We start from the raw sequence: 11,786 nt of genomic DNA on the forward strand, positions 1-11,786 counted from the left end.
GGTGGATACACCCCTTAAAGTCAATTCATATGGAATATGAGACCTGTTTTTTCACAGTACTGGTGAATTTTTCATATGTATACAGTCTTACAGCATGTTAAGCTTCCAAAAATCACATTCCAAAAAAGACACACTTTCGATTTGTCGATTTAATCTTTTAATTAGGACACGTACTGAGCATGTTCATGTGGGATCATTTTGATGAAAACACTAGACCTAATTACATAAGTCTCAATCAAAAAATGACAGGAACCATCCTCCATGCAGATGAGTATCCCTGTATCATGTGATGTAAGCCAATACACCTTCAGTGTTTCATAGTAGAACTTGAGGCAAACTAAGTAAGAAACAATTAATGGAAGAAAGCGAGTGTCACAATGTGATTGCTCCATAGAAGGCCCAATTCTTCAGCTGAAGATTTGGCAGAACCGCTGCTCTATAACAGAGACACATTCAGCCACTGTGGAGAAAAACACAAGAAGCGAGTCACACTTGCTGTCTCCATATATATCTTAGACCAGGCATCGAAGAGTAGGATCAGGTCCCTCCTGTCCATGTACAGTAATCTTTTTCATCATAATCTAAGAGGCAAAACTCATCATAGATCAGCACTCCTACTCTGAGACAACATTTTTTTTTTTTTTTCCATTTCACTGTATACTTGTATGCACATGACAAATAAAGAATCTTCAATCTTCAATCTTTATGTATACAAGCCCTGATTACTGCAGGTCTCGTTGATGCATCTAGAGCTCCCTGGTTGATCAGTAATCTTGTTCTGTTGGCTCGGTGCTCAGGCAGACTGATCATGCAAATAGACTGGATTCTTACCTGCAGCTTGGTCAACTCAACCTCACCAGACTCATCCTTGTCCAGAATTTTGAAGGTGTCTGTTGCAAATGAAAGTAAAGATAGTTCAGTTCTCTATATCAGTGGTTCCCAAACTTTTAACAGAAAAGAAAAGGAGTTGGTAGCAGAGCATTTTGCTGCAAGTTGTACTTGTACATTGGGCAAAATAAACTTGAACTTGAACACATAATACCTCACCTCACCACAGATTAATGTGAGGGATGCGCTTGAGTGGCCTCACATAACGCTGCAATGTGGGGTTGTATTGGAGACAGTCTTTTTTTTTTTTAATATGTTTTTGAGGGCATTTCTGCTTTATTGGGATAGCGACAGTAGAGATTGACAGGAAGAGAGAGGAGGGATGACATGCAAGATAGGTCGAGGGTCGGAAACGAACCAGGAACCTTGCGATTACGTGATAAGCGCATTAGTGTGCTACGCCACTAAGCACCCCGACGGTTTCTGTCTTAGATCGTTTTCCACACATAGTCTGTGACTGTACTTTGTCTTCATGCTGGTGAGAGCTGAGAACCCAGTCTCACATAGGTAAGTTGTTGCAAAGGGCATCAAAGTCTTAATGGCGTGATTTGCCAATTGACGATGCTCTGCACGCAAGGCAATCCAGAAATCTGGCAGTGCCTTCTGATTGAACTCAATTTTCATTGCCCCGTTGGTGGATATCTCAATGAGGCTCTCTCACTTAGACATAGTGGATTCGTTATTTTGTGTGTGCAAATTAACTCAGACTTGTGAACAGTGTCAAATGTGACATAGGGAAACACTTCTGGCTGCACAATTACGCAGGTACTTCCCCGAAACAGACGACAGAGATAACTGCATTCGTTATCCCTTTTCTTCCAACAACTCATGCCACCTACGCATGAGTTGTTGGAAGAAAAGGGATAACGAATCCACACACGAACACTTGAGTGTCGTTCTTGTTGACACAGTCAGACCAGAGTTCCAGCTTTTTAATCATGGCCACGCACATTGAATATCGTCGCTGAGAGGCCCTGCAGTCCGAGATTCAGTTCATGCAGGCGAGTAAAAATATCCCCCAAATAGGCCAACCTTGTGAGCCACTCATCGTCATGCAACTTGTCCGACAAATGAAAAGGGTGGTCAATGAAGAACATTTTAAGCTTGTCTTTTAATTAAAAAAACGGTGCCAAAACGTTCCCCCTTGATAGCCACCGCACTTCGGTGCGGAGTAACAGCGTTAAATGATCGCTGCCTATTTCGTTGCATAAGGCAGAAAAAAGGTGTGAGTTCAGTGGCCTTGCTTTAACAAAGTTCACCATTTTCACCGTTTTATTCAACACTTCAGTCAGGCTTTCAGGCATTCGCTTGGCAGCAAGCGCTTCTCTGTGGACGCTGCAGTGTACCCAAGTGGCAAAGTGGCATCGGGGGCAACTGCTTGCACTCGAGTGACTAGTCCGCTGTGTCTCCCCGTCATGGCTTTTGCACTGTCTGTACAGATTCCAACACATTTGGTCCACGTAAGTCCATGTGATGTTAAAAAGCTGTCTAGTAGTCCAAAAATGTCCTGCCCAGTTGTCCTGGTTTCCAGAAGTTTGCAGAAGAGGATGTCTTCTTGAATAGACCCTCCGTGAATATACCTGACGTATACCAATAGCTGAGCCAGGCCCGCTACGTCAGTTGATTCGTCCAACTGTAATGCATAGAATTCACTGGCTTGTATGCGAAGTAGTAGCTGTTTCAAAACGTCTGCTGACATGTGATGCGTTGTGACACAGTGTTGTCTGATGAAGGCATCTTCCGAAAAGTCCGCTTGGCCTTTTCCCCCAACATTTTCTCAGCCATGTCCATAGCAGCGGGGACAATGAGGTCCTCCACAATAGTGTGAGGCTTGCCTGACTTAGCCACTCTATAACTGATCATGTAAGACGCTTCTAGACCTGCCTTTTTAATAGTATCTGTCGCTGTTAAACATATCTTGGTGTTAGAAAGTTGTCTCAATTGGCGCTCAAAAAACGGTCAAATGGTCATGTTTCGTTTCTAAATGTCTGCGCAAGAGCGAAGGTTTCAAACCGTTATTAGACAGAACCTGGGCACATATGACACACTGAGGCTGAGGGAAATCCTTACTCCCAGTGTAAGTGAACCCCATAGTAATATAGTCTTTGTTATATTTGCGTCTCTTTGAGACTCCAACCTCCCTTTCAATTTGGTGTTTTCCTGGGGCAGGGGTCTGTGGCTCTTGGACTGCTTCATCATCACTGTCCATATTGGTGGCAGCTTGGCTAGCAGCACCAGTAGACTGGTGGTCATACCTGTATGACCTGAGCAGCTGGTCCCAACAGCAGGGGCTTCATTTGTAGTACCAGTACAATTTTCTGTTGCCACGCTGAACTTTTTTTTAGCCATTTATCCTTTTTTTCCCCCACAAATTAGCGGTGTAAAACAAGCTTACACGTCAGTGACGAAGAGCATAACGGCAATTTTGTATTCCTTGGCGCGAGAGCATAAACACTGTTGTGATTGGTCAAGAGGTGTCTGCTCTCGTGCACTCATAGGCACAGGAAGATATTCGCGCTAAATTTAAGAATATAAAAAATATAATATTTATTTATATTCTTGAATTTAGCTAGAGCAGTTAAAGTCCATACATTATTTCCATAGCTGATGCAAGGTTACACCGAATGTGTGCGTGTGTGTGTGTGTGTGTGTGTGTGTGTGTGTGTGTGTGTGTGTGTGTGTGTGTGTGTGTGTGTGTGTGTGTGTGTGTGTGTGTGCGCGCGCGCGTGTGAGAGAGAGAGACAGAGAGAGAGAGCGAAATGACAATGAGAGTGCATGAGATGAAGCGAGAGAATACTTCCATCACAATACATCCAATCAATGATTAGATGGGGCAAATATAACGAAAAGAGCAACTTAAATGTAGCCGATTCAAGGTTACAGTTGTGGCTTTTGCATGGCAGCACCCCTCAAGATGCCTTCCCATGCGCCTACATGCACTCAATCGCCAAAATAATTGTCATTTAAAAATTAAACCAGTGGTGATCGGATTGTCCAGTTAGTATTTATCACTTTTCGATTTTTCTTATTTTCTTTCTTATTTTCATTTTCTTATTTAACATAATTGTGTAAACGGGATTATGTTCAGGCAACATTCGAGAAATGCGTTCCAGCTAAATTTAACGACCCTGCATTTTGTAGCCTAATTGATATTCTATGAACATTATCCCTTACATATTAGACATTGTGATAGTATTATTCTGTTGGATAGGGTGCATGCATTTATTTTTGGTACTGAGACTGCAGTCGGCTATTCAACAGGACTGTTTGGGAAGGTAAATCACAGATTTATTTTGCATACCCCCTAGATCGATCCACGTACCCCCTGGGGGTACACGTACCCCACTTTGACAATAGTGGCTCTATATGATTTGAGTATGTATCAAAGTGTGCATCTCTGTGCATGAAGAGAAGAAACTCACTGAACAGTATCTCCAGCCGGACCAGGCAGGCCACAAAGTTGTCAAAGTCGATTGTGAGACAGGGCTCGCTGTAGCGGGCCACAATTATCTGATGCAAAGCGTTATTCAGGGAGAATCCTACAGTATGAAAGACAAAGAGAAAACACAACTGAATGACAATAGAAGAAAGACAATGAGAAACATCAGTATAGTGTGCAGAAACAATATAACTGTCACCTGCGTCCTCCACAGCTACACGCATCTCAAGTGAGCTCATACTGCCAGACTTGTCTGCATCCCTCTCCCGGTACAGGTCCTGATAAGGAGACAGAACATTCATCAGTCAGCAATCAGCAATTCCAGCCCCACACTCATTCATCAACCACCCTAAACCCAAGTAATCTCACGATTCAATCAGGATCAGGGTTGGGGTCAGTTGAACTTCAATTCAGGAAGTAAATTTAAATACAAATTAAATGATTGCAAATAAGGTTTTATTTTTTCTCAATAAAGTTTTCCATTTTTTTATTGTAAATTAAAATCACTTCCTGAATTGACCAAACCCTGTTTAGGATTGTGACACCTTGTGGTGAGCGTTGTGTTCTCATTGAACACAACATGAACAAAGTACAAACAGGTCCACAGGGGAGTCATTTGAACAATTAAAGTCACACACCAGGTACTTCTCAATCTTAGTCCACAAGATCTTAAACTCCACAAGTCCCAGTTTGCCACTTCCATCTTTCTGTGAGAAAAGGTCAGGGTTGCAAAACAGCAATGCATGCTCTGTATCACAAATAAAAGGATGTCAAAGAGGACAAATTCCAAAACAAAAGATACATCCAACAGATTGACCATATTGCGACAAGTCACCAGACCGAACCCATTGGTTTTGATGTCGTCACCTGAAAAAAGACACATTAATTAATTAATTAATTCCAAAACCAAACCCTGACATGACAGAGGATTACTTTGATGTCCCAAGGACATTACAGTTTGCAATGAAAAATAATATGCCTTACGCTTGGTCACCACTTTGTTCAGAATTCTCTGTAGTTCAAATGCAGAAATCTCACAGTCCTAGACATGGAATATAAATCATGTTCTAAATCAAAGGACTTGGTTTGCATCAAATGGCCAAATAGGAGCCATAATTGAGCAGTAATTGTTGGATAAAATCATTCATTTAAAATTCACACTAAGCAACAGCTGTAGATAGGTGTATACTGTAGATATGTCTCACTATTGCATAACTTACATGTCCAGCAAGCTGTCCAAAAAGTCTCTTAAATCTGTCACCAACATCATCCTCATCGATCACAATCTACAGACCATAAAGAGATCAGCATGTAGTGTTTTCCATTATAAGTTCAACAATCAATATACCTATCACCAAATCATATGATTTTACCTCCTCGACATGACTCTCCACAGGGTCATCCAACTCTCTAAAAAAGAAGAGGAATTATGTAGACATGTCATATCCACTCTCTGAATAACATGGTGTTTTGATGTAATATAATATTATGATGTAATAAGAGTAAACAAATAGAACATACTGGAACTCAGCCTGTTTCTCTGAGAACACCCGAACATGGAAGTCTCCAATCTTGTTGGGCTCGAAGGTGGAGGGAACGATGAGGTACTCTCCTGGGGGAAGACAGAAGCGGTTGCACAACTCCCGCAGATTGATGAATGTCTCAGAGCGAGCTGCAGACGAGTTGCGTAGGAAGAAGTTACGATTCAGGTGGATCTGTCTCTTCCCTGAATACTGGTGGCAAAAACACACATACACACAAGGGGGTGATCTTAACCTGCTGTATTCTATACCTTATGTCAATGTTCAACCACGTATGTCAGTGATTCTGAACTGTAATGTCCCTGTCATTGGTCAGTGCTGTCTTGCCAAATACCATGTCTTGAGAACATGAAAAGGTTGTTGAGGGTTTTTCCTCCAAATAATTAGAGAGCTTGAGACTGGAGAAATGTAACCACTCTCATATAGACGGAGCTATGGATGCAAGGACTGACCACCAATGACATTGAAATGATGAGTTTTAACCATGTTTTGAAGCTATAAAGTGTTTGTTTACAATTACATTGTTTACAAACAATGGAATAAAACAAGCTTATATTTTGGTTTCTGATGGGGTAAGAAAGTTGAACTAAGCTCATGAGGCATTTATAAGTTATATTCCTCAAGAACTAATGTGTATACCATATAATTAATTACAAAAAATTGATGTACCCATCCCAGATTGCCTTTTTAACCTGAAATTAATGTGCACTTTAGAAAGGCCATACATTCTGTTGAAGCAGAGCCCATCTCCCATCCCTATGGTTACTGACCATTCCTTAGAGACCTGCCCCTCCTCACACATACCTCCTCAGGCAGCTGTGGAGAACAGGACAACAAAAGAAAGAGTAAGTGTAAGTCAAAATGTGTGTGCGTCCATGCATGCATGCATGCAGCATGACATCTTTATGAACCTAGTCAGATGTCATGAACATAATTTATATCAAATGAGTAATAAATGTGTTATAAGCTAAATGATATTACAAGCCAATGGCTGTAGTTACACAGCAATCCTAGAGCCATAGCCTCTCTCAGTCCTTACCTCGTAGATGGCAAAGCCGATAGTCTCCATGTCCTGACCCATCTTCCTCATCCGCCGTCTGTTCTTCTGGATCAGGCCCACCAGGAACGTGCAGCCCACCTCGTCATCATCAGGGTCATCATCCTCCTCATCCAACTTGATCACAAACTGGGGATTCATCCAGAAAGAATCTGTGAAGAAGAGCAAGGGACAGTATTTACAACTTTCTGTATGCTCCAGCTATCAGTTATGTTCTTTCAGAATGCATACAGGTGTCTTGGTCAATCTTAGCTGTTTTAAGCACAATAGGTTGTGTCTATATTCATAATGAAACATAATTAGTCAGTGCTGTCCCACTAAAGTGATACAGTGAGTGTTACAAATAGTGCATGGTTCCATCTAGTGTTACAATGTTTGCTTGGGATTTATCCTGAGGTGGGGGTAAACACATATACAAATATTGTTTATTCTAATCTTGTAGATGTAGAGTGAGGGGCGTGGTTTGGGTCAGTACTAGGATAGTTCCGGCAGCCCCCGGCAGTTGAGCCCTTTCTCCAGTTGCCCTCGAACTTTGACAGAGCCCATTTCTGGTACCCGTCATCTGTGAGCGCGTCTGGGGTGAGATTGCAGATCTCCAGCCGGGAGTAATGCTGCAGGAAGTCAGAGAACGACATCCTGGAGCACACACAATAAGGGGAATACATGAGATACACACATGAGCTCACTGTAGTGGTGTGTGATTATGAAGTAAAGGGATAATGAGGTTAATTCTGTCAGCTTTACCAGAACTCCCCATCTTCAGATCGGTTGGTCAGTCTGGTCCGGTCTTCATCACTGACATAGCGCCACATGGAAGAGCTAGGACCACAAATACACTCTCATTCAAGTCATGGAAATACACTGGCTGAACATGATCATTAAAAGAAATGTGGCATACAACAGTAGGGTGAAATATACTGTTAAATCTGTAATGAATTATTTCTCTTACATGTCAGTATAGGTGCTTCTTAAACAGAGGTAATTTATGATAACATCACTTTTATGAAAGACATACAGCAGTAAAGAACAGCCATAAAGCTCTTGCATTGTGGTAAGGCACATAGAACATGATGACACAAGTAAATGGAATGTCAACCATCCCACCTTTACCTGAGGCATTCTGAAACTAATGTCTCCATAACAACCTCCCAACAGATGTTCCACTGGGTGTATGGGTCTGTGCTGTTTTTGTGATTTTGAAGTTTGTGTTGACCTGAATGAGACTGAATACCTTTTGTGTCTATTCATCAACACACTGTCTTATTTTGTTTTACTGTAACACACTCATACTTCAAAGCAGAGGTGGGAGGGGAATACTTAAAGTGGAATTTTACTCCAAATTTAGTTTAATATATTTATTGTCACCACCGATTGGTCCCAAAATATAATTACTTTGTGCATACAAATCTCAAATACAGTACATATTATACAGTACATAGTGGGCTGACAAGAAATATAAAAAAAAAAAATAATAATAATAATAATCTTACATGTTTTATTTTACGGTGTTATTGTGCTATTCCCTCTATGTGGCTTCATTATTTGTCACATTATATTACAACGATTGTACAGAACGTAATGTACAAATAAAGTTTGATTGTGATTGTGATTTGATTGATTGTTTCTATAATTAAATTCAAATTTACTCACTTGTCACTCCAGGCCCCAGTCCACTCCACCTGACCCCAGGGATTACGCACCCGGATCAGCTGCAGCGTATCTTCCCTGTACTCCACCTGGATACACAGACACCCAACCCAGTATTACACAATATCAATAGATGGCAGAGTAGGACTCATCTGTGGGTGAATCTCACCTGTTCTGCTCCAGTCACAGAGTAGGCATGGCCCTTCACCAGTTTGCGGGACGTGATGGCCTCTGAGTCTACAGAGTTGGTGATCTGAGGAGGAAAGAAGAGTCCACAGAGGATGTACCATCAGAAAATAAGTTCTCAACGTGTACTAGACTGGTATCAAAACCTACTCATAGGACAGGGGAACATCGGACAGTTTATTCTTGAGGCAAGGTTTCTCAGGCAAAGCACTTAGAATAAAAAATAAATGATAGGGTACGTGCGACGTAAATACATTTTAATGGAGATGTTTATTATGTGTATGATATGTGAGATTCAGACATACGTCGATGGAGCAACCAAGCAGAGAACCTCTGTTGAGGGCTTTCTTGATGATTTTGAAGAGGTGTGGTCGAGCATTCTTCAGCTCATGGACCTCAGCAATGCCCCCAGTGAAGTCCTCAAAGCCCTCTGTGGTAGAGCCTCCAGAGAGGGCTTCATAGCACCCATTCAGCCTGAGGGAAGGGGAGTGGAGAGAGAGAAAGAGAGAGAGAGAGAGAGAGAGAGAGAGAGAGAGAGAGAGAGAGATACCCTTGATCACCATGTTTTCATAAAAACACAAGCTGTTTCAGTTGTCCACAACTCTGATGGTTCAAATCTTCCTTACTTAGCATAGGCCTTCTCCAGCAGGGCACTCCAGAACTCTGAGCCCTCAGCTGAGTGAACAAACAGCAGCTCTCCATCTCTGGTCGGTAGTCGATCATCAACCACCACATCCACCCACTCACCAAACTGCCAGAACTGAGGACAACAAGAACAAATAATGAGTATCCATGTCCTTTCGAAACAGTGAACATTGCCATTCAGAATGTAGGGAAATTTAGGGGGATTAGTGTGTGATCATGTCAACTTCAAGTCAATTTGTGTGTGTGTGTGTGTGTGTGTGTGTGTGTGTGTGTGTGTGTGTGTGTGTGTGTGTGTGGCCATGAAAACACACCTCAAAGTGAAAGATGCCAGCATAGTCATCCTCAAAACTCTGGTCAGAGGGGACAACCCGGGACAGCACCTGCTTATTGAGAGTCAAGGAGGCAATGGCTGCTAGGAGCCAGCAATCACCTAGAAAATGAGAAAGATCATTTAGCTGTGAAAGCCTTGGTCATAAGCACTCGTTGTTTATACAATGTCTGTTCTCTCGCCCTGGAATTATAGGCTCCCTCCCAGGCTCCCTCCCTGTATTGTAACTCTCCCTGACTGACTGCATAGTCCAAACTGAACAAGTGGAACTAAAGACATCGAACCGGTTCAGGGAGGTTTGGAATAGATGGTTGGTGACAACAGCAACACAGGACAGGATGATTTACAAATGTTGATCTCATTGCAAAGGCATGTGGTGAGCTTGACAATGTGACAACACAAAATATCCTGTGATACCAGTGATACCAGATCAGACAGAGAACACTATCCATCTAAGTTAGGTGTTGTCGTTCAGGCTGATGGGCAAATACACTGCAATAACACAAACTACATCAGGGTGATTCATTTTGAAACTGCAGTCCTTGTGACAGCCTATTCAAGTCTGCACAGATGTCTTACAGCATGCAAAGTTATGCAAATAGGTATAGAATCAGAGAGAAGTGCAGTGGTAAAGTAAAGATATGTGTGATAAAATCATAGAGGCACTCACATAACATCAAAGGACTAGAGTCTGAGTATGCATTTATCAATGGAATAATGATGCAATTATGAGTTGGCATGGCCATTGTGTCAAAGTTCTGACTGATTGAGTGTTTTTTACAGCAGTGGCTAAATAACATTGAATACATTTTTAATTTCCAGCCTTTTGACTATTACAAACTGAAATCCATTACACATGGATTTTACCTCAACAAATGTGGGTCCTAGTTTGATAGAACAATGTATTGTCTATCCAAATAAAACCAATTAAACGTGAGTGTGTGTTTGTGTGTGTGTGTCTTACCGAGTGCTCCTTGGCATATATCTGTCCGCGTGGCACCTTCAGCAATAAATTGGGGATTGGAGCATAATTCCTGGACAAACACAAACAATTTGGATTCCTAGATAATAAACACTCAAGCTCTGTCTCACTCTTTCTCTTTCTTTTTATCTTTTTCTTTCACACACACACACACACACACACACACACACACACACACACACACACACACACACACACACACACACAAAGTGGACCATTTACTAGTCAGTGGTGATGAAGATGAAATGTAATTGTTTATGATGATGTTGCCCTTAACCTATGAACAGGAAGCAGAAATTACAGGTGTACAATTCACCAATCGGGCACACCCTGGCCATGGTTAAATTCAATGTGTAAAGATGTAGGTCTAGGTATGTTACACTCATTTGTTGTGATACAGCATATTAAGGAGATGAGAGAGGAGTATGAGATGTGTCTAGAAAATATAAATATGTTAAAAAATAATGATAATTAAAGTCTCTGCTCTCAAGAAAGCTGAAGTGATGGGACGAATAACCTACCGTGGGTCTCTTCCAAGTGATACCGTGGACCTTACAGGATTTTGGTCCAAGTTCATTGAAACCAAGAGACAAGGGGAGCGCTTCGAATGTCTCATCCCTGAATAACTGGCCGCACTCAACACAATTCCTTCTCAGTGCCTCGAAATCTTGACCAAGATATTTCACCGCTTGTGCGTTACTCCCAATACCCTGCGCCTTCTCCCGGTCATGCTGAAGTTTCGACGCAATTCCAGACATCGTCTTTGCAGTGTCACAGCCCTGAATTCTGTCACCTAAAGTATGGCGTTTTAACGCTACAAGGTGTGTCCTTGAGAACTGCAAGCAGCCTACATAGCCTACATCTCTGTGGCCAGGTCATTCTTATAGGTCCATAGGAAAAACTTGCCCGTTATGAAGGGCTGCAAATATATACCGGGAACATGTCGTCCCCATCTCTTGTGAAACGCCCATATGTCCCGGTAATATTTTTGTTTTTCTCTGTTAAGGTCTAATTAATCTAATTAAGGTAATTTCCCAAAAATCAAAGAGTAATGTGGACACAAGCACTTTTTC

General features: G+C 41.8%; 1 protein-coding gene across 1 annotated transcript; it reads right to left on the bottom strand.

The window, feature by feature from the left end:
- Positions 1-149: 149 nt before the first annotated feature.
- LOC310823301 (calpain-2 catalytic subunit-like) lies at positions 150-11,624 on the bottom strand. The gene is made up of 21 exons (XM_083696136.1): positions 11,235-11,624; positions 10,696-10,765; positions 9,715-9,833; positions 9,385-9,518; positions 9,064-9,232; positions 8,742-8,825; positions 8,576-8,661; positions 7,670-7,744; positions 7,401-7,561; positions 6,908-7,077; positions 6,673-6,684; positions 5,849-6,060; positions 5,701-5,737; positions 5,548-5,613; positions 5,312-5,369; positions 5,130-5,194; positions 4,966-5,034; positions 4,527-4,605; positions 4,311-4,427; positions 832-890; positions 150-460 (listed from the first exon to the last, which is right to left on the bottom strand). Exons 1-21 carry the CDS (start codon positions 11,469-11,471, stop codon positions 437-439), a joined length of 2,103 nt encoding a protein of 700 aa, XP_083552262.1. The 5' UTR covers positions 11,472-11,624; the 3' UTR covers positions 150-436.
- Positions 11,625-11,786: the final 162 nt, after the last annotated feature.

This window comes from Argentina silus (genome assembly GCF_951799395.1).
Source record: "Argentina silus genome assembly, chromosome: X".
Classification (NCBI taxonomy): domain Eukaryota; kingdom Metazoa; phylum Chordata; class Actinopteri; order Argentiniformes; family Argentinidae; genus Argentina; species Argentina silus.

Bases quoted from the DNA above. Each gene is read 5' to 3' on its own strand.
- LOC310823301 (XM_083696136.1), bottom strand. From the start codon at position 11,471: ATGTCTGGAATTGCGTCGAAACTTCAGCATGACCGGGAGAAGGCGCAG. The intron at 5,195-5,311 runs GTAAGGCATATT...GTCTTTTTTCAG, and splicing joins GAACAAAGTGGTGACCAAGC to GTGACGACATCAAAACCAAT. The intron at 4,428-4,526 runs GTGACAGTTATA...TTCATACTGTAG, and splicing joins TGTAGCTGTGGAGGACGCAG to GATTCTCCCTGAATAACGCT.